Source organism: Prinia subflava, chromosome 10, assembly GCF_021018805.1.
Source record: "Prinia subflava isolate CZ2003 ecotype Zambia chromosome 10, Cam_Psub_1.2, whole genome shotgun sequence".
In the NCBI taxonomy this organism is placed as follows: Eukaryota; Metazoa; Chordata; class Aves; order Passeriformes; family Cisticolidae; genus Prinia; species Prinia subflava.
Genome location: NC_086256.1, coordinates 22,249,999 through 22,275,826, shown reverse-complemented (window position 1 = coordinate 22,275,826; position 25,828 = coordinate 22,249,999). Strand labels below are relative to the sequence as shown.

The 25,828-nt window shown below is 42.0% G+C and overlaps 1 protein-coding gene and 1 long non-coding RNA gene across 4 annotated transcripts in view; one reads left to right on the top strand and one right to left on the bottom strand.

Annotated features, from left to right (window-relative positions):
* CRB1 (crumbs cell polarity complex component 1) overlaps nucleotides 1-25,828 on the top strand; it is a 94,536-nt gene that overhangs the window by 8,748 nt on the left and 59,960 nt on the right. Inside the window, exons 2-3 of the mRNA XM_063407697.1 lie at nucleotides 17,429-18,013; nucleotides 23,575-23,770. Coding sequence (XP_063263767.1) covers nucleotides 17,429-18,013; nucleotides 23,575-23,770 — 781 coding nt within the window. The remainder of the gene's footprint in view (nucleotides 1-17,428; nucleotides 18,014-23,574; nucleotides 23,771-25,828) is intronic.
* Nucleotides 1-25,828, bottom strand: part of LOC134555755 (uncharacterized) — a 78,911-nt gene that overhangs the window by 16,213 nt on the left and 36,870 nt on the right. The window lies entirely within an intron of this gene.

Genomic DNA, 25,828 nt, shown 5'->3' with positions numbered 1-25,828 from the left:
TATCTGTTCTGTTTTCTCATGAGTATGTCTTAAATGTCTGATTCAATTTAGTCTAACATCTTCTTATTTTGGAGCTCGTGGAAAAGTGCAAGAAGATTAAAGTTACTAAAATCAATTGCTATTTTCACATTCAAAAGGCTGTTTCCAAAGAATATTGTGTTTCCTAAAAAACAATGGGCAACTTGGAACTGCCACCGTTTTCCACAGTAGTGAAGTGACAAGACTGAGAGGTGTTTGGAGCAAAACTGAAATGAAATTAAACAGGTAAAGGAAGGATTGACACTGAAAACCTTTCAAGGATCTGGATATAAAAATCTTTTCAGCAAACAGACTGACCTAATGATCTGACAAGTGATAGAAAGGAATAAAAAGGAGAAATGTAGTTCTCTGCACACAGCAGAACAAAATCAGATTTATTTTTACAGCATTTCTATGACAAGCCTTAAAGCCATAAACACTCCATTCTTCATTTTGTTTGGGGAATTGCCCACAGATTCATGCAGGCACTTTGTGTTCTCAGAGATCCCTCTAAGTATTCTCACTGCCCAGGGACCAAGAAAAATACCCTACAGTGGCCCTCCTGTATCCCCAGCCAACACTTCCGAGCTGGCAGTGCTTCTGCTGCAGTCACACAGGCACATGTTGCCTGTAATTCTGCTGTTCCACAAGGAACCTTGAGCAGAGTTGATTTCAGCTTTATTTTTTCTGGTTTAACTTCCGAAGTCCATTCATTTTGGTTATGACCAATGAGGACCAGCATGGCTTTGCTTATGAACCCTGGAAGTCAGAGGTTGTAATCAAGAGTGGTTTCTTTTCAAGGATATGGAGAGTGATGTCTTTTGAGATATTTGAGATTGATATTTTGATTGGCTGGAAGCAATTATTCTGCTCAGTATATTCCAGCTCTAAACTAAACTTTGAGAAAACTGCATTCTTCAATACTATTAGAAGTAAATGGTGACTGTTATTACACTTACTGAGATTTTTGTTCAAGAGATAAGCAGCATCACAAATTTGTTTGCAACTTGAATTGCTCAATTTCTTCTTTTGACTAACATAAAAACATGTTCTAGAGGGCACTCACACAACAACTGCCAATGCTATTTAATTGTGCTTCAGTTTCAGACATACTGTGTCAACATTTCTATAGACAGGGGAACTCTTTCCTTAGTTTTACTAGCATAACTGCAAACACCCAGAGAGCTGAGAGATGGATTTTCCTGTCTTTTAAACCCGCATGTCTTTTATGCAAGGGCTCTGAATCAGCCTGAAGAATTCTGGGTCTTCATGGGTGATTGCTTCTTTTCTGCAATCTCTGATGAGCACCAACACTTTCATTAACCACAGGCATGTGGTTACACACGCTTACAGGAAACCTGGCTTTCCAAAAATAAGAAATTTGTACTAAATCATTGCAGAAAGTTCCCAGAAGTAGTCACATCATGGGCAATGGGTGCTGAGCTTGCTGCTTTAGTTGATTCAATGGCCTGGACTAGATAATCACCAATAGTCCCTTCCAACACTTTCTGTTCCATGTGAACCACTTGGGTTTTATCTGAGCCCATTACTGCAATGCTGGTAAAGCAGTCGCTTCAGGGAGTGTATCAGAAGTGCTGTCTCACCAATTCTGACCATTTTTTACCATTCAGAATTAAAAGGTCTTTAGAGTTTGTCAGAAGCTGGTTAGTGAGAGGAAAAATTGCAAAGTAGAAAGAATGAGGGAAGAGACTGCAACATATAATTCAGACTCCTTTTGAAAAGAAAACCAACCAAAAAAAAATCAGTTATGAGATTCATTGAAAAAAAACCAAACAAATGAAGAAAAAGTCTTCACTGTGTTATCACTGTAGTGCAGACTCTGTTAGGGTCTCTTCAGGACGCCCTGCAAAGCACCAGGAATGTGAATGTGGCTCTGAATAAGACCCCATGCTCAGGAATGTATCCAGACATCAAGGATGAAAACAGTCTTAATGCCAAGGAAACTCCTATGTGCAGAATAGGTCTTGAATTCTATAATGAATGTTCAGCTACCACAGGGACATGTGTAAAACTTGTCACTTGCCTTTAAAAAAGGTCTAGTGTTTTTAAAATCTTGACCTCGATGAGAGGTCCAGTGATTCAGCCTTTCAAACAGCAGTCATGCCCTATTCCAGCTATTACATGCCTCATTTCTGTTAATCTTCTCTAATTAGTTCTGCTTCTCAAGTGAAGTCTTAGAATCTAACATTTTCCTGTGCTAATACCAAGGGCTCTGCTTTCATGTTCAAGGTCAGTCCAGCATCTCACCTTGTAAAACTCATTTGTCCTCCCTGCACTTACAGTTGTACCTTCAGTTTGAGTTTAGACATCAGTTTAGACTCTCTCAAAGACATTTGCTGACTTTAAAGTTACCCTTAGAGGTGTGGTCATGCCCAGCAGAGTCATTGAAGTGGGGAGGAACAGACTTCTTTTTGATTCTTTCTCTTCCTTGGAAATATGCAGAGAAAATTTCTCCCATGAAAATAATTTCAGCTTTTTCCTTGTGAGGTATTTTTCATGTTTTACAACACATAAGCAGATTGGGCCTCAGAGCCTTGCAAGAAGCACATGACAGTTTTATAGGTGAGAATGCTGAGCTGAGAAGGGCAAGGTGAGTTCCTTGCTTGCAGTGAGAGAGCTGTGAACACAATCTAAGTGTTCTCCCTGTTCAAATCACTAAATTTAGATCTTGTGTTTCTCTCTTCATATGTTATACACACACATTAACATAGATATGTATTAGCAAGAGGACACACATAAAGTTTTCCAGATTCTTCTTGTGCCTGAGAGATCTGTAATATGGCAAGCATTTCTTTTTTAAAAATAGCATTATTGTTTACTCACTCTGGTAACAAATGGAGGCACTTTTTGTATGTGCAATTTCCGTAGCTGACTGTTAGAATTTACATATCACTTCTTTCACCTGATCACTCTTAGCTGCCTCTCTTGAAGGGTCACTTGCCATCCCACAGCCCTTCCTTTGTGAGCACTGGAGGATCCAGCGATTACTAGAGGCACATGATGGCTGAGGTGTGAACACTAATGGGAGGAGGCATCTGAGCCCCGGGCAAGAAACACACTCTTCTCCAGCTGATGCTCAATCCAGAATGGCAGACCATTTTCAGGTTAAAAAACCTTAACTGGGCAAGGGGGAAAAGGCAGCCTTCAGTGATACATAACCCAGGCTACAATCAGTTTAAGCAGCCTCCTTTAAGCATTGCTGCTGCAGCTAGGGATAAAATGTGCAGTTCATCTAAACGAGTCACCCAGGCTTGATGCTTTTATACTCAATGAATTGCAAATAAGCATAACCCAGCAATAGGATAAAATGGTAGAAAAGCAAACATTTTTATGGTTCAGTTATTTCATATGCAACAAGTACCAAAATCTGTTAACTATTCAACCTATTTCCTTAAAATAAATTATAATAAATATGTAAATGCAACATATGGAAAATACTTGGCCTTTTCAATTTGGAATAGTTAACACTATTAATTCTTGTATCTGAAAATATAATCCCTGAAGTATTTGGTGGAGTTCATGGAACTATTTATGATTAATTTTTTCTTAAACCTCTCCCGTGGGATTTATAATGTTATTTAGAAATCACTGACAACAGGGTGTCTGTTTTTCCAGAACTGCAATATAGTGACAAATGTTCATCTAAACCCTCTTATATCCAATTCTCCTGATGTCCAGAAAAAAGGACAGAAACAGTAGAAAACCCTTTCATTCTCCCCATCTCTAAGGGTGAGGAGGAAGGAACAGCACATGCACAAAGACCAAATTCACAGATTTTCTGCAAGACCAGTGCTTATTTTAAAACCTCAAAACTGTTCTAAAGGTTGGCACCTCACTCTGCACAAGCCTTCAGTAGAGATGTGCTGTAGTACAGGGCTTTGGGGCCAGAATTTGGCCCCAGATGAGCTGCACTTCTGTACTTTGCTCATCCTTGTGACAATGTGTCACCTTTCCAAGAATATATGTGTAGGTAAATTGTGCCTTAACTCCAAGCTGATTTGGGAGCAGGACACTCAGCACCTTTCAGTGCTGACTATCCACAAGCAGAGATCTTGTCTCATGACACCTAATAAAGTGTCTGGCAATCACATCAAGTGGGAAAACCCTTCACCTTCCCCTTGGTGGGCAATGCAATATCTTTCCTCCCTGAGATATAGCTTAGAAAGAGAAAAAAAGTATTAGGGAGCATCGTCTAGGAGATGATGTAGGACAAGAGTAATGGACAAAAGACATCCTCACAAACTGCCTAAGTTCTTCTTTACCTCCAAGTTGTCATCCAGACATGTTCCTAGTGCAGTAACTTAATTACCTCCACTTTATTCTCTCTTGCTCAGCGCATGGTGATGATGGTGTTATCAGGGAAATATTTTCTCTAGAGAGCACTCTGAGTACTGACAGCTCTTTTCTCCTTCCCTCCTTCACACTGTCACCCTTCTATATTTGCCTTGACACTATCTTCACATTGTCTTGACATTGTTCTGACAGTTAAGAAAACTCAATCACTGCACCAAACGGCCAGGACAATGCAGAGAAGAAAAAGGAAAAGTGTTGTGAAAATCAGCGAGGAACTGTGAAGATTTACAGGCTAGTGAAAACAAGATTTTGCTTTTTCTAAACCACATTCCTAGTGAGTTTTTAATAAAAAAGCTGATTTAAGAAAGTCTTCAGCCAAGGCTGGCAAAAGTCATCTCAAAGGCGATTGGCAGTTATGGATTCTGTACCTGAAATTCAGGTGTTCCCAGGTAACAATCTCTCTGACTGCCATGACTTCAGGTCCATGATGGGAGATACTTCAGCCCACCTCCTGGGGAGCAGGGATGCTGAATTACTGTGAAATGCTGCTTTGGAACTCTCTAGCTACACTTTTCCCAAGTATACCATTCAAACTGGGATCCCTTTTTGGGGCAACCAGAAAAGAAAGGTGGCCACAGAAAAAAGAAATGAGGTTAGCCGGAGTTTTAGTTCCCTTTGCTAATAATAAAACAGAATTTTGTTTTGTTGGCTTACAAATTAGAAGAGAGGAGCCTAGAAAGAAAGCATTGCAAACAGTCTGACAAATACCAAATGTGGTAACAGGTAAAAAATCCAGCACAACTGGGATAAGTTTAGTATCTATTTCTCTACTTGAATTAAACTTCTGAGCAAGTCCTTAACTGGGTATAGTATGGACATACTAAAGTGCTGTAAATGACAAATTAAGCTTTGTGGTTCAAGAATTTGACAAAATTACTGTTGATTTGAGTATGAATTCTGATCATCAGGAACCATGAAGGGAGGACTGATGGGTTTTATTTTGTGGTTTGCGCATTTGATTCTTTCAGAAAAGAAATCCCTGCATATATAGTTTTGATACTAGTTCAAGTTCATACTAGTTACAAGAATACCTAGGTAATTAAAAACTTACCTAAAAAAACTACTTTACAATCCACATTTTACCTGAAAAGTGCAGGTGAAGCTCATCCCTTACAAAGCAGGATGTCATCAACACTTCTCTGTAGGGCACCTGTGGTGTTCCCGGCAGGTCACATAAGCACTGCTTCTCCAGGAGGAGCATCTTTTCCCCTCTCCTCCTCCATTACCACAGATTGCTGAATTCTCCCTAAATAAATTAGGGAGGGAAGCCACCTTAAGCTTGTTCCCTTTGCCTCGGAGCTCCTGGGGACAGCAGGGCTGGTGGCCAGGCACTGCCCCTCCTCACAGAGAGAGGCTCTTCTCCAACACCTCCCAAACTGCAGGGCCACACTGCAGCCAAATGAGGTGGCAGAGGTTTGGGCTCCAGGGCTCCCTGAGACCTTAGCCCAATCCCCCTGCAGGTCCCTAAGCCAGGAGGTGCCAATTTGTGACCTGCTGACAGACCTGTCCCTGCCTCTGCATACCCACCCCAACAGGAGTGTGACCCACACAGCTGGGGAGTGAAACTCTGCTTTCTGAGAGGTAACCCAAGAATGCCATTCAGTAAATCCTGAATATCACTCTGCCACACATCGCTAAGACTGCAGCATGAAGAAAATGTCAGCAAAAGCTTCTTATGAGACCAGAACTTACAGAAATAAACCTCTCTCAGCCAATTAATGCAATGTTTTGATGACAAGGATGAATCAACACATGCTAAGAGTAAAGCGAACATTCACATATGCAGATTGATGCTCACCTGGTTAATTTTATGGCTAATTTCATATGTTTAATCATGATGACCAAAGCACAGGTAAGACATAAACAGAACAGAGGCAAAATTAGCCTAAAGAGTCAAGGCAGAAACAACATGCTTCCGTTTATCCAGAAAGAAAATTAAGCTTCAAATGCTTCTGCCTGAATTCACTTGATGAAGCATGGTCTTGATACAATTAAGAAAATGGCACAAAGGAGAGGTCTCCACATAAGTGCAGACACTTCTGAACCATAGAATAGAGCATTTATTCTAAATGCTATATTTGATGGTTATACTCCAACTGCTCTGGCAAGCTGAATGACAAACATATTGGTGCTTCCTTCCTACATTTTTATGTGTACAAGCTCCCTTTATTATTAATGGCATAATATTTGCTACAGTAGGCTATCATGGTCAAATCAATACCAAAGTGCCTTGAAAAGACACCAGAGCTGAACCCCTAATTAAGTACAATATTTTGTTCCTTTTAAATGAGACTCTGTTTGAGGAGTACAGTAGCAGTGCCTTGTTCTGTTCAAGACATCTATAATTAATAACCCAAATGATCAAAGGAAATGTGATCCTAAGAGGAAATGGCTTTTGAGGCTCCCTAGGTATTAAGTACTGAGAACTACTTCTCAATCTGTTCTGCAGCCTCCTAGCACTCTATGATGTGTGATGCCCTTTGGGGTCATAAAACATGTCCCATCATAGATCTCGCTGAAAAAAATGCTCCCAGCAAGATAGTCACTAGATATTTATCACTTATTCATTATTGCCATGAAATCTTTCTTAATTTTTTTTTCCTGGCTAGACCCTTACTGTCACACATCTCCTTTATTTATTTAGCATAATTTAACATAAAGCAGGGCAGGATGCTCCCCTATAATGTACCCTGTACTGGCAGGTCTAGACTGGAATTGTGGGGAAGGCCCCTTCCCCTAAAATACGGTATTCTTTTTGGTTTTTCCATTGTATGGCACCAAAGTTTCTTGAGATAGAGTAAGCACCTGGATGTCAAGCTGTGGAGGCTTTAGTTTCCTGCTCCTGATTGCTGATCTTATTTTCCACTCCTCAGCCACAGCACCACTAACACCCAGAGCTCTCCTGGGTCTTTAGAGCAGATTTGTGTGAAACAAAACCCCCCTGTCACTGCAACAGGATGGCTAAATCTATATCCAGGGGAATAGCAGGCCAGAGCAGCATCACTGTCCTGTGGATCATCCTGAGGAGTGTGAGCGCTTCAGCAGAGCACAGAGGCATCTGTGTCACCCCGTGGAGCTGGTGCCAGGGCTGACATTGTGTCCCGAGGCTACAATTACTGCGGGCTCACTCACCAGCCACACAAACCTACTGCAATTTCCCATCCCTGCCCTGGAAACCCAAGTCTGCTTTGGATCAGGCCTCAGAGGAAGAACAGGAGAATGCATGGAAAAAAAATCCAAGGCAGGGAAGGGAGAACTAGGAAAGGAACGAGAAATGAGGAGTTAGATCTACCTCTTCCATACATTAAATAGACAGAGAAAAAAAAAAAGGAGACTATTAATGGGGAAATAGAAATTTAAAAAACTTCAAGAAATTACTGTTCTGACTGGAACTGGTGAATAAACATTCATTCATTTATTCATGGTTTAAAATATTTTGTCATTTTACAGACAAAAATGGCACTGATTTAATTTTGATAAATGCTTGCTGGGTACCTCTTCACTTGTAGCAGATATTCAATGCCCTCGTGGCAAGTGTTTTTATTCTAAAGCACACCATCACATTAAGCTTTAACAATTTGACTTTTAGTGATATTCTTCTAATATGGAAGGCTTATTTCTAAGCATATTCCCCAAGGAAGGCTCCTGGGCATACCCTGATGCTGATTAATATTATGGTTTTGTTTTACTTCTACAGTGAAGCATCTTAAAAGGTTTAAGAGAAAGGTATCCCTAATTATACAGTGGGTTTTCAATACCTACTTTTCTTTTGGGTCAGTCATTCCTCCTCAGTGCTTCTGAATCTGCTCTGTAAATAAAAAGTGGTAAAACCATGAAACAAATTCTTTCTTGCTTTGTTACAACTCAGTAGAGTTTTTAGGATGCTACAATACAGTCTGCAGGTCAGGAAAGCTGTGACAGATTTTGTGTCAGAGCCATGACTGTGTTCACTTTCATGGGTCGCTGGAACCAGTGTTCCACAGGCCAGCCCTCTGCAGTTCACATCATGCTATCCTTCTGCTGGGCTGGGACTTTTCTGTCTGTGTGAATTCAGTGAGTTAACTTGTGCAGCTCACAACCACATCACAGTGATGTGTCGTGCCCTCGGCTCTGAGGGGGGCTGCCCTCAGCACAGGGGCTCAGCAGGACAGCTGAGGAAATTCGGGTTGTGCCAGTTCCCCGTGTTCCAGCCTGTCCCAAAACACAGGAGCTGCCACTTTCCCCAAGCAGTCTTGAAGTCCCAGTTGGTAATTAGTTCATACAGAGCTAATGGTAGGCGATTTCTATTGAAAATAATTTAGCACATTACAGAAAGGGCTGGAATGTGAACTCTTCTACAAAGTTCATGCTGGAAAAGCATGGCCTTGCTTTCTCTGTACTTACTGCCCATTGTAGCCACACTGAAGCTTTCTTCTGAGTCCTGTGGCACTAAATGCCACAGAGCACTGCATGTCCAGCCACATAATGCTGATCTGTCACAGGGATGATTACTTTTTTTAGGTCTGGGGAGATGAGAGGAGCAGCATCATGACTTTGACATGCTGCAGTTTGATGTCATCAGGAACATCTAGTCCTCAGTTGTGTTACTGAGAACCTACTGCAGGCAATCTCAGCATCTGCACACACCAGAACATGGCTTTGCACCAGAGACATTAGAAGAGTTGCTCCATGGTAGAGGCTGCTATGATGCATTTCTAACCATGAGGGCTTTAAATTTACTCACTTATGACTCACAGAAAGAAATTGTACCTGGGTTGGTGTTACAGACATCTGAGGCTACATTTTAAAATCACAGCATCTTTATGTACCACTGTATTATCAGAATCACTGCTTCGTGCCCTTTTCATATTAAAAAAGGAAAGAAGTAATGAATGGCAGAACCACAGCTAAAGGAGACTGAAGAGATGCCTCACAATGCCTTTCAAATGCAAACAACACATGAACACAGAATGTGGACATGAAATGAATTGTTGATAGCCCCTCTCCTGGAGGGATTCTTAGCAGCATTTGGCAGCATTTCTGAGTGCTTTTTCTCTCCTGTGTTAGTGGTTGAGCACAGTGGGAGCTCGGCTGCTTGCATGTTCTCAACTAAGCCAAACCTCAGAGCTGCAAGCCAGCAGTAGTTGGTCTGCTTGAGGAGCAGCATGCCCGGCTCAGCCAAGCCCTCAGCTCCTTCCTGAGGCTACATTCAGGAGGAGCCAGGAGCTCAGTGGCAGCTGGAGGCCTCTGTCTGACAAAAATGCCTTAAACTCTTTCCAGACTCCAGAGAAGCTGTGAGACCTTGTGTCTCTCAAGGTGAGACTTGGCTCTTCAAGAGACAAACAGCTCCTTTGCTCCTTATTTTCCACTATTTGGAATTCATACAGAAGCAGGAGCAACTGGACTTCCCCCAAACTCACAAACTGACAGTTTTATGCTGTGTTATTCCTCTGTGTTCCTGAAAATCCCCCCTGATGCAGAGAAGGAGACCATGCCTTGGTCTTTCTGCAGCCCTTTCTAGCTCTGGTACCTTTTCCCTTGTTACTTTGCCAGGCATCCACTTCCCAGGTGTGCACTTCAGCCTTCCTAGCACAGCTGCAAATGCAGCTGGCATCTTCCCAGCTGCAAGCACTACTTTCATCTTTCCTCTTCCCCAGCACCACTTGCACCCCTCAGTGTGTTCTGATATCGCGTTTACAAACAGCAGATTGCACTTCCAGTAATTTTGCAAGACTTGGTGTAGATGCTTGTGGCTTTAGGGAGCAAGGCAGGAGCAACACCTCTCACAAAGGCACCACAAATCCACCCATCCAAACAAGTTCATCTAGGCATGCCAAGAAACCTCACCAAAGGCAACCCAGGATAACATTTTAAAGTGTAAGACATAATTCACAGCCCTAACTAAGCCACTAAGGTTTTCTCTCTTATTTCTGGCAAAACCTTTGATCTCACAGGAGAGATCTTTACACACATGGCTCTATATCCTGAGTTACATGCTGAGGATGTCCCCAGCTTTAATGAAGCCTTAAGAGCAGTTCAGGCAGGAAAGGTATTGATTGAATCCTTGGGACAAAGACATTTCACCCACAAAATCACCAAGTCTTTCCTATAAGCAATCAAGCTTATTACCTAAATAAAATTGCTTCAGATTTTGAGCAAAATAAATTTTCTAGGTTCTTTACCTCTGAAGAGCTAATAGAAAAGGAGGTTTGAAGCTGGCCCACAGGTTCCCACTACCATGTATTGCAGTTGATGCTCACCTATTTATCTCCCACATCCCTGGGTGGAAGAGTTCTGTTCTGTACTACCAAGAATAAATTCTGCTGTGCGACCCTCAATTTAAAAAAAATCCAGCACTTCTAGAGGGACAAGGAATACCTCATTATGCTCATGTTGCAGACTTGGAAGATAAAAATGAGGACAAATGTGAAACTCTTAAAGGGGAGAGCTACATTCAAAGAGAGTGTGTACAGTAGCAAGGACTGCACAGCAGAAATCAGTTCAGTTTGTACATCTGTGTCCACATCATTTACTGCAATGGATATCAGCTGCCTCCTGGCCCGATCAGCCACTGTTCTGCATCTCAGACAAACAAAAATATCTGTGCACAGTAAAAGCAGGATTATCACTGTACACTGCCACCTTAAACTGCAGTGCTGTAGTGCCAAACATAAAAGTAACGAAGCAGAGCATAAAAATCTTTCATTCTCATTAGAAACCAGTCTATTTGCATTGCTAGTAGCACTGTGCCTTGATGTCCAATTGAACCAAAAATCCTCCAAATTTAATGCATAGGAGCCCTGCTGAACTCCTGGATTCTCCTCCTGTTCCCAGCACAAACACTAGGGTATGATGCCAAATAAATTGAAAGTCAAAAATTATTTGCATTTAGAAGTAAAGAAGGCATTTAGCTCATTTTTGTTTGTTTCTTTGGGACAGCTGGTGCCATTGCTGTGGTGCTCAGTGCAGTCAGTGGGTGCTGTGAGAGCTGCTGCTGCTGCAGTGCTCACGGGATAAGGGAGTGTGGCGTGGTGCAAATGTAAAAAAACAGTGAAGGACAATAACAGCCAGCAGTAACCTGCCTGTATTCTCAGGAACCAGCAGCAAGTCAGTGTGAACAGAAAAGTTTAAGGAAGAGTGAAATGGAGACGTTGGTTAAATAACCAGTTCCGCAATTTCAATCACAAATAGCTTTAATCCTAAAGTGTTGCCTAAACAACATCTTAAAATTTCAGTGCTATTCCATTGTTACTCTTACACTAATATACCATAGCTTTCTTCAGAAAATAAGTTTATTTACTTTCCATGATTTTGCTGATATAGATGTACCTAAAACCCAATTTGGCTTTTTTGATAGCAATGGAATATTTGTGTAAGCCCCCTTTTTCTTTCCTGCCTGTGTGTGGTGCTGGTTACTATGGTAATAAAGGTGACTCAAGATTTAAAGCCTGGAAGTGGTTTCTATAACAACATGCTGGGATGTTTTGGACACACAACCGAAGTTAAAGATTCAGGATTAACTCTTTATGACCACAGTATTTGCAGACACAACAAGTGCTTGCTTGTTTGGCAAAAGTTTGCTCATCCCTTCCCAAAGTAATGTTTTCCACTGAGCAGATTGAGTAATGATTCCAGCTGTGGACAGAGCAGGTAGGGTCTGAGGGCTGGTGATTTACTCACAGGTGAAGCTTGCAAAGGACAAATGGCACCACAGCAACTACAAGCTGCTCGTCACAGTGAATAAATAAGATGGTAATACAAATGTATTGCGAGATGGAAAAGGGTAAAATTGTATTAGTGCAATACTTAGAAATACTTGAGACTGTGTGGGAAAATTCAAATTATTTGTTTACATGGAAAAGCTATTTCGAGGGCTAAGATAGCCCCTTACCTGGCTCTGTTTTATCCAGAACATCCTTTCCTGTCCTTTTCTTCCCCATCTGCCAAATGCTGATGCAGGAGTGACACCTTTGCCTTTCAGTCCATGGTAAAAGTACCTGATCCCAGTCTCTGTCCCTGCTGATTATGCAGCTGTATCTCTTCCCTAATTCTTCATGATACATCACGATTGAACATCTATCTGCACACCCACAACTTTCCAAGGCTGTCTTTGCAGGGAGGTTATCATCATAGTGATGAACTGTATTTTTTGTGGCACGGTGCACTGCAGATAAATGGAGAGAAGATTAGTTACACCAAAGCCACAGCTCCTCAATGCAGCAGTAAATGCCCTGGGCTATATTTTAATATTTCCAGTTAAATGATAATTATTTCAAGATCTCAGTACAGTAACAGAGCTTGATATTTCAGTGACACAGATTCACACACTTGTTTTAAAATCCCAAGGGCAGGTTTCAAACAAGTAATGAGCACGAGCATTGAAGGTTCATGTTTCTGACTCCAGTCACTGGGCTATCTAAACCCTTGCTACCATCATGTTATCCTGTGATTTTTTTGTGAGCTGATTTGATCACAATGTGAGCCTTTAGCTGTGAACAAATGCTGGATGCCGGTTTTGATTCAACAGAATCCAGACTGAAGTAACAGCACTACGAGAAGCAGTGGTTGCTTCATTTGTGATCTAATTTTCTTTCTAGTGACTGACCACCACCAAGATGTCAATTATATATGCCATTCCAACAAATTAAAAAAAAAACAAACCAAAACCAACAAAAAACCCACCCAAAATAATAATAAAAAACCCCAAACTCACAGATAATGTATTTTCTGATGTTGGAGTTGGGTTTTTTTAATAGACCCAAAAATCTTGCTATTGTAATTCAATCCTTCTTTCCTTAAGACTATTTTTTAAATTTAATCTCTGAACTCATAGACCATTTTTTCCCCAAATGTATGACTTCATAAAAAGTCAGGTTTTATTTGAACTGCTTTATCTGCACTGGCTGGTGTAGCTCCCTAGTTTTAATTCAGATGTGTAAATTAATAACTCTTTGTTAAAAAAAAAAAAAAAGGAAAGGAAAAAAGCCCTCAAAGCACAGTAAAATGTGATGATGACTATATGGGTATCAAGAAGTTCTCTATCTTATCATGGATTTTTCTCCCCTAGAAAATAGACTGGCTCTGTTAAGAAGGTCAGAAAATCTCGCAGCATATGTAAAAGATTCAGAAGTTGTTAGTGTTGAGAGCTTCTGGGAAGCTCAGAGTCCTCCTTCAGGGGCAAGAGGCACATTTGAAGAACAGCACTGCAGATTACAGGCAGCCTTCAGACACGATGAGATGATTAGCAAAGTGCAGGCATGGCCACAGCCAAGTGAACTCTGGTTCATAACAGTGTGATTAGCAGTGATTGAAATTTAATTTTAAATGCTGCCACTGATTATGATATTTCACCAACTCGTAGGAAGAGTCGTGTCCTGAAAGAACAAGTCTTTGCTGAAAGACATTTCTGACACAAAGAACCCAAAACAGATTGTGAAGGATTTATCTGGGGCCTTTGAGGGCCTGAGATTGCTAATTGCCAGAATCTGGGATCATCAATTCTCTTTACTTTTGATCTTATCAATTTAACTTAGAAGAGTATTTTGAAAAATAAACATGAATTCAGTACATCTCTGATTCAAACAGGATCTAGGAAAAAACCCCTCAAAATTGTCAGGAACGATACACAGATGAGATTTCCAAAATTACCTGCTTTACTGAGGAACAATAGTTTAACAATCAGATTATCTGTGCCAAAATGCTCTGGCCATTTCAAAATCCCTGCCCTGTTTATGATAACATTTCCTTAAATCAAATTTGGCCTTCTATCCTCATTGCCATGCATTTCTAACATCATATGTTAGAACAACAAAATATGTTTTGTAAGACTGCAGTAGTTTCTGATCATTCAGAAACCTTTACCAGCCACAATCATGCATTTTTACAGCTGATTAGCTGTCTAAGCTCAATTATTCATAAACTAACAAGATCATTTAAATGAATTTAAATAATCTTATCCAAGAGCAAAAAAACAAAGCTAAAACTGTCTTTTTCTTGGCATTTCTTATTTTGTTATTTGTGCCAGTTCCTGTGATAGCTGCATGGCCATGTTTCTGGTAGTATGGATGATGTGCCAGTAGATGGCAAGCTTTACTGCAAAGAATTTCACTGCCAACCATCTCATCTGCATCTCAAGGATTTAACCATGGGGCAAAACGCTTGGCACTAAATCCTCTCGTAATTAGATTAATGTACCACTGTTTATAAAGAGACTGATAATTACCTCAAGTGTCACTCAAAGTAAATCCAAAGCAATCAGCATTTTGTTTCCATTTTTCCTAACGTTACGTACAAGTTTTAAGACTCTGTCAGAACAAGTCACTGCTGAAGTGACCTTAATTGCTTAGGAATGAAGAACGACTCCTCTGCACATCTGAGGTACAGCAGGAGGATTTTCCTGGTTATCCTTCCACAACCTGGCCAAAAATCAAACTGCACTGAAACCTTTCTGTCCCTCTGCAGCTCTTTCTGTGAATGCAAAGAGAATATTCTTCAGGCATCTGCTTAAACTGAGACAGTCTTTGCATCATCTCATTGCCTCACAGGGCATGCAGGAGCTTCCACCTGCCATACTCTTCATCCTCTTTCCATGCAGCTCTCAGCTCAGGAGGTTCCCAAACCCATCCTTGCACATCACTCCAGAGCAGCAGGGAAACTCAGTTTCCACAGGGCAGCAAGGGAGGCAGTGCAAATAACTTACCTGAAATAGGTGGAAAACAGTGTTTGACTAGCAGTCTGGAATCCAAGGCTTAGCTGAAGCACTCACATCATTCATTTAAAAAAAAAAAAAGTCCTGGAAATGTCCAGGTGAACTGCATACCATTTGATAACCACGCTGTGGTAACTGCATACCTTTGATGTCACCTTTTTGAGATGCAGTTTTGCTGCTGAGACAAATTGCTATAGAGTACCCTTAAACTCTTGGTCTCAGCCTTAAAACCCCAACTAAGGTAAAACTCAGCATGGTTACATCTCTGCTAAGACCTTCAGAACTCCTGTGTTCCTCAAAAACTACACAAATAATAAAAGCCATGGCACAGTGCATTAGACTAAAGACAGAATGCCAAAAATGTTGCTCTTTCACTGTAACTTGTACAAATCAGACAAGATCATCCTCTAGGGAGCACTGGGTTTATTGAATTGTCTGTTGGCAATTTCTGCATAAGAAATTCATTTTATAAAAGCTACAAAACTTGTAATTAAAATACCGCTTAAAAAAAATCCAGGAAAGGTTTTCTGTTTCATGTTTTTCCCGTAGTGATGTCACCTTGGAGACAAATGGGTTGCCTTCCCTACATACAGACAGTGCTTTTAGGGCTGTCTTTTCCCTTCCTTCATTTTCCCTCCACCCTTACTGCCTCGGAGAGCTATGAAGCTTTTTAACCAGTGCTCACAGCTACTCTTGCTAGCAAAACTGCAGACTGGCAAACATGTCGTCCTTACACAGTCATTATAACAAACTGAGCCTGTTGCATGCAATTATCTCTGGAAAAGCAGTAATAATTAAATAAATTACTTCTCATGTCACCGTGGTCGAGTGTAAGAAAGCACTTGAATGATTGACCTCACCTCTTGTAGCTTACACAGTACAACAGTTAGACAACATTATAACTTGATCATAATTAATTTCTTCAAATTTGCAATCTTTCCCCAAACATGCACTTTGATGGATTTCAAGTAGGTACACAAACTGAAAGGAAAGCTCTCTAAAGTTGTGCAAGGAAAATGCAGGATACAGACATTCCTAAGGAACAGACTTTTGCTAATTTTAACTGTAATTTATAGATTGCAGTAAGCTCTGTATTATCCAGGCTAAATAAAAAACCTAAATGCATGGGTAAAGCACAGAATTATGCAAACCAGGACATCAGAACAAACATGAGAGTGTCTGCTCTCCTGAATCTCAGCTCGAGAACTGGGAAGAAATCAGAGACTCTTGGTAGATGGGCCTGAATTCCTCTGAGAAGTTCAGCTCATTCACAATACCTTGTTTGCACAAATACTATTCTGCTGCTGTAGAAGACACATACCCTTCATATATCCAAACAAAACTCCAGGATTAAAAGTATAAAACAAGTAATAATAAAAGATGTTTACAGGACTTACTTATAGATAACTTATTGCAACTGTTGTGCTCCAGTTCACGAGTGTTTCTCTTAAAAAATTGCCATTTCTCCTAAAGGAACATTCAGCTTCATTTCAGAGTCTTGGCCCAGATACAGCTGCTCCAGTGTATCCCAGAGGTGGATTCTGAGCAGTGCTGGTAACAGCTCACCCTCCTTGACTGGGAAGTGAGAAGTAGCTCTTGCTATTGTTATTCTTTACAGCCCCAAGGCAACTCCATGTGGCCTTTAATTACTGACAGCAGCTCAGTTCCCAGAGGGTAAGGAAGTTAGGAACATCTTTACACCATGTTCACCGTGTCCTTCTAGCCTCAGAGGCTGGAAGGCTCTCACTGGGCTGTTTTGCATCTCAGGTGTTTGGTAGATTCCTTGTGGCAGAGATGCTGTACACCTGTGAAATTACTGTTTATAATTAGCAAATCAAAATCAACGTGCGTGATGGTTTGAACTGTTTGTTTGAGCTATAACTGCATCTGAGTAATTTAGCTGATGAAATGCAATGCAAAAAAAATCAACCACAAAAGAAGGTACCACCACAAAAACGGTATTGAACTAAAAAGAGTGGTTCATCTCCTTTCTCTAGTAATAGAAAAAGAAACAAAAATCTTAAATATACCTAAATGTGTTCCATACAGTTGGACATCAGTTAACAATATTGTCTCAGCTATACTCTTAATATAGTGTTAAACAATCCTGACACTCCAGACCATGGCCGTTGAAAGAGGCGACAACAGGAAATTACAACCTACTTAAGTTTTCATAATTGTTTTCATTTCACATTTATTAGTCCACTAATGCATCACACAGTTGCCAGTCCTGTTTTCTTCTCAACAGCCAGCAATTGGAGCTGGTTTTGAAGCACAGATCACTTCTTTCACTGTTGGTTACTCCCAGTGCTGTGGAAGTCCTCAGGATTTTTTGTGTTTCTTTCCTAGAATCACTTTGCATGAGGAACGATTCCAGGTGCCTGTCAAACTCTTGCCAAAAGAACTCTACATGTGTTTCTGGTCACAAAGATGACCCTTGCCTTTGCGCAGATGCATCAGTGGACAGTGCGGAGGAACTCTGCAACAAAACCTCCAACCCTTGCTCGTCGAACCCTTGTCTCCAAAACGCGACGTGCCTGGGCTCTGCTGGGAACCTCAGCTTCACCTGCGAGTGCCCCGCAGGGTACAAGGGCCGCAGCTGTGAGAGAGCTGACAGGGAGTGTGACAGCAATCCCTGCGAGCACGGCGGCACCTGCCAGAGCGGCCTGGCGGGGCCCACCTGCCTCTGCAGCGCCGGCTACACCGGGCCCCTCTGCGAGAGGGACCTGGACGAGTGCCTGTCCGAGCCGTGCCGCAACGGCGCGCTGTGCCGCGACGGCGTGGACCAGTACTCCTGCTACTGCGTGCCGGGCTACCAGGGCAAGCACTGCGACCTGGAGGTGAACGAGTGCGCCTCAGAGCCCTGCCTCAACGGGGCCACCTGCCTCAACCAGATAGGGCACTACGACTGCATCTGCCCCCTGGGCTACACAGGTAAGACCTACAAAAGCAACTTTTCCTTAGGGTCATGTAGAACCATCATAATTTCAGGTTCAACTCCCTCACCCACACATGTATTCAGCCATACCTGTACGACCACCCTGCCTTCAGCTTCAGCACCAGTGGATGCTGACACACGACAGATAACCACACCACTGTGAACTACTGATACCAGAAAGAGAAGGATTAAAGAAATCTCACATTGACCAGAATGTACGCAGCAGTTTCGTGAACACCAAGCCATATCACCAGGCTAAGCAGACTTTGCTTTTAGAAGGAACATTCTCAAAATGCTCTCTTCGGAGTGCTATATTTGTGTTTTTTCTGAGGATGAAAACCTATGTTTGACAGATTTAAAAATCAGATCCAAGTAGACAAATTCTACCCTTAAACTTAGACATTTCACATTACATTTCTCTCATCTGCCCTTCCCAGAAACAAAGGACTCATTTTCAACTAGAACATTATGTAAGTTACACAGAAAAGTGTTATGTTCCCAAACTGCCCATTCTTTGATAATCCCGTTCTATGTAGCTCTATTTTTAAGGTACAGGTGTGATTTTTCTTCCCTACTTCCTCTACTGGAAAGCATATAATTCTTGTTGGAAGACAGTTCCCTCCACATTTCAAAGCTGTATTCAGGGGTAGGACTGCGATAGGTAGCACACTGAATCATTAAAAGGAGAAAAGGGGAGGCATTTTAGTGAGAGATTGCCAGTCAGGTAAGCAAAGGAAAAGAAACAGTCATACAGCAAAAAGGGGAGAAAAACCAGCTACTGCTTCAAGTGATTCAAATGAATAAGAAATAAGAGATGTGGTTTACAGCTGCATCCCCAAATCCCCATGCAGGAGGGGAAGTCGAGGTAAAAAGCAGCTTTGCTGTGTCTAACACAGCACTCGTTGGAAGGCAGCCCCTGGTTAATATCCCTTATGAGCACAGGGAATGTTATTTGAAGGAAGCTTGTTACCTTCCTGCCACCCCGCTGCTGCCAGGGGGTGTCGGAGCCAGGCCAGCTGAGGAGAAAACTACACAACTGGGGGAAAGCCAAAGAGCAGAAGGAAGGAAAAACCTATTAACAACCAGCATGGTTACTCTGCAATGATCAGACTTTGCCCAGACCTCCTGTTGTATTCAGGAAACTGTATTTGTTTAACTGGCGCTGTTAGTGGGGTCCAGGCCTGCATCCACAGGCCAGAAACTTGGTTTGAAAGAGTCAGAATATACACCTTAGAGAATAAAGGGAGAGAAAACATACTGAAATAATAAAGCCCAAACAAAAAGAAATAAGATTTTAGGTCAACACAAACTGCTGATGAAAACTCACTCTGCTGAAGTCCCTCCACTTTCATCATGAAATTCTGCTGTTTCCCAAGCTGATGCTCTTTTCTCTCACCAAGAAAAGTCACCAAAGCTCCACACTTGGCACAAGCAGAGTTAAGAAATAATGAGAGGACCAAGGAAGGAGAAGAGGTCTAAAATAAACAGCAGAAGGGGCTGCAGTATTTTGACATACAGCTCCAACACCGCTTCCAGCAGCAAAGAGACTAATCATAAAAATTCTATAGAAGGGTAGCAGACCATTCCTCCAGCAGTAAAACATCAGCTTTAAAAAGCTACTTAACAAAATGATTTATCAGAAGCATTCTTTTTTGTTGGTTTTTTGCACCTTGCTGTGAGTTGTGCTAAATGCACAAGCCAGAGGGATTACTGGATGAAAGCCTCGAGGTGTCCCCAGTGGTAATAAAACCCCTCATTTACCCTGTCAGGGGATCTTGCCAACTATTATTATCCTGGCCTGACACCATGAATTACTGTGGGAAGTCATCCAGCCTCATCTCATTTCCCTAAGATGTAAAAATGGGTTATATCTCTTGATATGCAGATAAAGAAGGTATAGTAAATCTATAGCTGCAATGTTAACCAAATATATGAGTTACTGGCTGTTGCTGCTACTTGTTTCATGGACTCTGACTGCTATTTTCTGTGATTGGTATGCTGCAGCACTTCTTAAAATAGCTGAGAAATGTCACACATAATTCTTACACAAATGGAAGAGGTTAGAACACACCAAGAGCCAAAGACTGGAAAATTTAGCATGAAATCTGCAGTTTCTATGATAATGTTCTGCATGTGTGAAATTATTTACAAGACATGTGTCACACAGCTGTTAAATAATGAAGTTCAATCAGTTTGTTGAAGTTTTGCTGGCTACCCTAATCAATGGCATTTTCTCCTCTACTGGACTAATTGCACTTGCTTTTAATTCACCCCAACAGAGCACGGTGTAGGAGCCTGCTATTACCCACAGCTACGTGCATTAATTACCTTGCTGAAGCCAGTCCTCCACTGCCAGTGAACATTCCAATGTGAACTCTCAGGAGTGCATGGCAGTTCCAAAACCCTGTCTCAGTCTCAGACAGCAAAGTGTTTCAGTGGCAGACAAAATAGGTGCAAGGAGCTGGATTTGCTCCTTGTGCAATGCCTTTAACTATCAGGTAACCATTGCTGTGATGACGTCTGTAGAATTTGAGGAGATTACTCCTGATAGATCTCCAAGTTTTCATTCAGTATTCTCATCAATAATGTATGTGCTTTGCAGATATTAAGAATAGATGCATCATAAGTAAGTCTTAGGCACTTAAAGGCAAGCAAAGGCACAGCAGCTCTACCATGGGATGAAAAAACTCAAGAAGAGATCTCACTTCCTAAAAACCTCCTGTCCATGTTGTTGTGGATGTAATATCAAACAACACAGCCTATCCAACAGCAATTGGCAGCACTGCAAAGCCCATTTCCTTCCACAGCTTTCCATTTCAAACCAGAACTCCCCCACCTTGTGTCCTAGCCAGCCCAGGTATTCAGCTCTGCTGAGATGCCCAAGCTCAAAAGGGACAAGCCTTGATCAAAGAAACACATCTTCTCCCTCTAATTTTTGATGTAACTCTCTTCCTGTCACTTCAAGCCTGGTGCCAATAAAATAGTCATGTGTCACTCTCCATCCAAATAATGGCACACTAGATTACTTTATACAGAATGAGGAATTTGGGGACAGCCCTCTGGACCTGCTGGGCCCGAGTACAGCATTTTAGTGCACAAGAGCAGAAAAGGTGACCTGGTTACCAATTTCCAGCCATACTAAAAATGTGCAGGTCCTCATGGAAGGACACTGAGCCTGCAAATCCCCAGTATCTTTGATCAGAAAGTGATTTTACACTCTATTTGTAGGCATGCAAGTTTGAAAACATTGGCTGTGTGTCCTTCATGCTCACTTGTGTTTACTTTTTATTGACTGGGGCTGCAGAAAGAAGTGCACAGCAGGACTCTTTGGAGAAGCAAGCAGTGTGAGAAATAACCCTGGTTCTTCAGAGAAACTGCAAAAGTTACGAATGTGACTTCTCCCCACCTTCGCAGCTTTTCAGTTCAAACCATTTGTGTGGTTTGGTACGTGCTGGGATGCTCAGCCTGCTCCAGGACACCCCGGGTGCCTCAGCTCTGGTGGTGCAGCCCTGTGCAGTAACTGCGGCGGGGGTCCTTGGCGCTCTCCTTCCTGCCTGGCATATGATATTTGGCATATAGCATATTTATGACAGAATGTTAGACTGAGGTGAAAATGCAGATCTAATCTTTTCATCTCTCTTCTACACATCTAAAAGAGCCTGACAGCAGACTCAGCGGAGGCTAGGAAGGGATTCCCCCTGTCTGCATGGCAGATCGCATTGGCTGGATGCATTATACAGGGAGAAGTTTTCTTCTGAGGCAACATTGCCGAAGGCAGGTTACTGGGCTTGATAGATTAAAGACATGAACCAAAACAACAACGCTGTGTTCTCATGTTAATTGTCAGGCTGTTCTCAGGCCTGTAGTTTTAAATTTGGCTGAGCTGAGGATCAGTTGAACAGGGCTTGTTTTGTCACATGATTTTTAGTGTTCGCAGTAAGCTGTTAACAAGCTCTGGCAGATTTACGGTCACTAGACACACTTCTGCAAACACATTGTTTATAATTACAGTGAATTCACAGGGCAATGACCACAGAGGGACTGCTTGCTATATCTGGCTGTAATGTACATTACCATAAAGCCGTAAGAGAGAGTTCCTGTGCCGGGCTCTCGTGGCAGGCTCCCGCTGAAAGTAGTGGTTAGCTGAGCACTGAACCTTGAACTGGGGGCACGCCACTGGCAGCTTCCCCATCCTTCCACTATGTGGTCTCAAGGAACTATTTCTCAACTCCTGAAAACAGGAATCTGCACTTTAATGTTTAAAGACAAGGAAAAATAGTTATGAGTCAACATCTGCAATTTTTGCTTTGGCATTTTAACATATTTTCAGGTACTTATCCATAGTACAGATTTATTCTTTTAAAACAAACATGCTAACAAGTATCAAAATAAATTATTCATGAAGTAACAGTGCTAACTATTATCAATCTCTGTTTTAAGATGCTCAGAGTTATAATGTACAAATTTCACAGCAGTACAGAGCATAAATAAAGAATTAGAGGCGAGTTTCTAAATAAATTGCAAGGGTGATACTCATCAAACATGCCTGTTCCCTTTTTTGAAAGTCTACCCTATCATCCTGTATGGAAAACTTCACTTTTACAAAAAAAGAAAGAAAAACCAACCTATTCTCAGGGCTGCAGTTTTTCTTCCAAGTAGGAAATTCCCCTGTAAACTTTTCAATACTGCTGCTACTTCAACAAGCCAAATAAAAAATAAGAAAATTCACTTCAAAGCAACTTCTTCATTATAATTTGCCACTTTGCATCTGTTTTGTGGCTGATACTGTAGCTGCTAAAACAAACTGACTTGGCAGTTGAAATTATTTGAAAATATTACTGTATTGCTCAAAACAGTAAATAAGTGCATAAGCACACAAACCCCTGAAATAATCAAAGCTGCAAGGCATTAGTTATTAAATTTTCTTAGTGTCTCCTGGACTGTGCTACAGATAAGAAAAAGGAGTGTATATATAACATGCCAACTATCATGAATAGCTGTAAAGTCATATTAGAACTGATTTATTTCTAGCAATTATCTCCAAAGAGCAGCTCCAAGATTCTGACCTGCTGCAAACATGGCACCACAGACCCATTTACTGGCCCATTGATAAGCCTTAAAAAAAATTCGGCAATAGTCCACTGCTAGACAAGACACTTCCCAATGAATTCAATCAACTGTGAATTGTCCATTTAAAGGCCAGCTCTAAATAGACTCTTATGAGATAAATAAACTGCTGGTCTCTCCTATATTGTGTAAATAGGATAGTAGCATTGTTTGAATGAACTGAAAATTAGTTTGTCCTGTCTCCATGTTGAAGCTAACATTAAAAGTTATTTTACCTATTCTTGTGAACACAACTGGCTTGCTCTTTTGTAAATTCTGCCAAGCCTTGAAAAAACTAGTTGTGCAAAGCACATTGAGGAGGAAATGCTTTTAAAAACCAGGCAACTGCATAAAGAAAAAAAAGATTGCGTGACTACTGTACTTCAGGCGGTTCTTGCTGATTTCCAACGCTGCCTCCTAAGCCTGGGGTTTGTTTTCTCTGCTTTTAAAGGTACGAACTGTGAGGTGGAAATCGATGAGTGCTTGTCCCAGCCATGCCTCAACGGGGGGACCTGCCACGACTCCCTGGGGAGCTTCTCCTGCTGGTGCGCGCCGGGCTTCCTCGGGGACCTGTGCGACACCGACATCGACGAGTGCTCCAGCCAGCCGTGCCTGCACGGGGGACACTGCGCGGACCGGCCCGGCGGGTAGGACTGCCAGCCCCGGCACGCTGAGCCCCGGCCACGCTGAGCCCGGGCACGCTGAGCCCCGGGCACGCTGAGCCCCGGCACGCTGAGCCCCGGGCACGCTGAGCCCCGGGCACGCTGAGCCCCGGGCACGCTGAGCCCCGGCACGCTGAGCCCGGGCACGCTGAGCCCCGGGCACGCTGAGCCCCGGCACGCTGAGCCCCGGCACGCTGAGCCCCGGGCACGCTGAGCCCCGGCACGCTGAGCCCCGGGCACGCTGAGCCCCGTGCTCCCGTGCCCGCCTTCCACGGGAACGCCACGGGAGCCTGCCTGCCAGCTCATCTCCTTCCAAATCCTGCATTTTACTCCTTGCTCCTGCACTCATTTCAGTTTGGATTTGAAAACGATCAAAGAATGCCAGTCTGGTGTCAGAGCCAATAGGACACAAAATATTTATGGCAAAGACTGACCAAGAAGTATTTTCCATTATAGTACTTTAAATATTTACAGTGCCCTGTTTTCCTGGCCATTAGTACTGTCATTTAGATATTAATTCTCTTTCTAATGCTTACCAAACTTTAGTTTCCAAGAAGTATGTGAGACTCTATCAAACTGAATTTGCTAACAGCAGCTGCCCACACTGATAGACAGAAGGATTAGAAGAGAGAGGCAGAGAAAAAAAGTAATAACTGTAACCATAGTAATAGATACCATTAGGAAAGGTGTCAGAAACTTTACAGGTGTATAGTACAACAGCTGCTTGTTCAAAACAACCTGCTTGCTCAAAACAACCTTGCCCAGTCTATGGGCAAAAAAAGTAACAATAGTAATTAAAATAGAAAACAGGACACAAAGCAATGGAAAAGTGAGATTCTCCACCCACTGTCACTGGCCCCACACAAAGGTCCAAGCAGAGCTCTGGCATTTGCTCACCAATTCTCGATTTTCTGGCTCAGCAAACTTCCCAAACTGAACACACATATGTATATAAGCTCAGACTGAAAGCTCCCCAGTGTATTCATGCAGGTGTTCCTCTTGCCAATATAGGATCTGTCCTTTATTTTTGGTGTATTTTCCAGTTCTTATAAAGCAGTTTTGAAGACTTTGGTGCCCCAAAAATCAGACCAGAAGTCATGTCAGCAAAAGGTGTGCTTGCCTTGAGTGAGGGGGGAAGAGATCATATTCTGGGAATGAATTTTTGTGCAGTGTGGTGACACAGCACCAGCCTTGTGCAGCTTCTTTTCAGCAGCACTGAATGGCTCCGAGCAGGACAAAGCAATTTATTATTTGCCAGTGTAGCTAAAGCATGACAGCAGTGAGAGGGGGTCACCTTGGACTCATCACAGACCTGTGCAGTAACCTGGAAGCCTTTTCAGGATATATGTGTGAGGTGAGCAACTGGGCTGCTCATTCAGGCCAGACTTAATCCTGCTCATTTTTCTCCTGGCTTTTAAATCTGAGGTACATGCAAGACCCATTTTAATTGGCCTGTAATACTGCAGGGTATCTGGAGAGCAATTGGAGCTCTTTCTGTATTTGTTATGTGATAGAAAGGAATGGACAACAAAGCAATTCAAAACACAAGGATGTCCAGCAATTCCCTTTCTTTTGTATATTTTTGGAGATAAATGAAAAATTGTGGTATTTAAGCAGGAGTTTTCCTTTTCTGACTAACCTACAGTACAGCTGAGGCTTTGGTGTCTACCAGCTCTCACAAAAATGTGTACAAGGCAACAGATTTAGCAAAAAAGCTGTAAATACAAACATCAAACCAAATTTTCTCACAAATTTCAGACTGACCTTCCAGTGATGTTTCACAAATGCAACGAAGTATGACCTGATCTCGCAAAAAAACCCCCAAAAAAACCCAACCATTTTCACATAAGTAAACACTCTTATTTAAACTCAACAGTTTACAGACTTAGCTGGACTACAAAGCCTAGTGTGCCTAGGCACAGAGGATACCTCTGCATGCTCCATGTGTTTTTTCCATAGGAAATATTCCCAGGAGCTCTAATGTCCATAGGAGGTTCCACAGGAAAGAATGCCCACATGTATTGCTTTCTGCAGATCATCAAA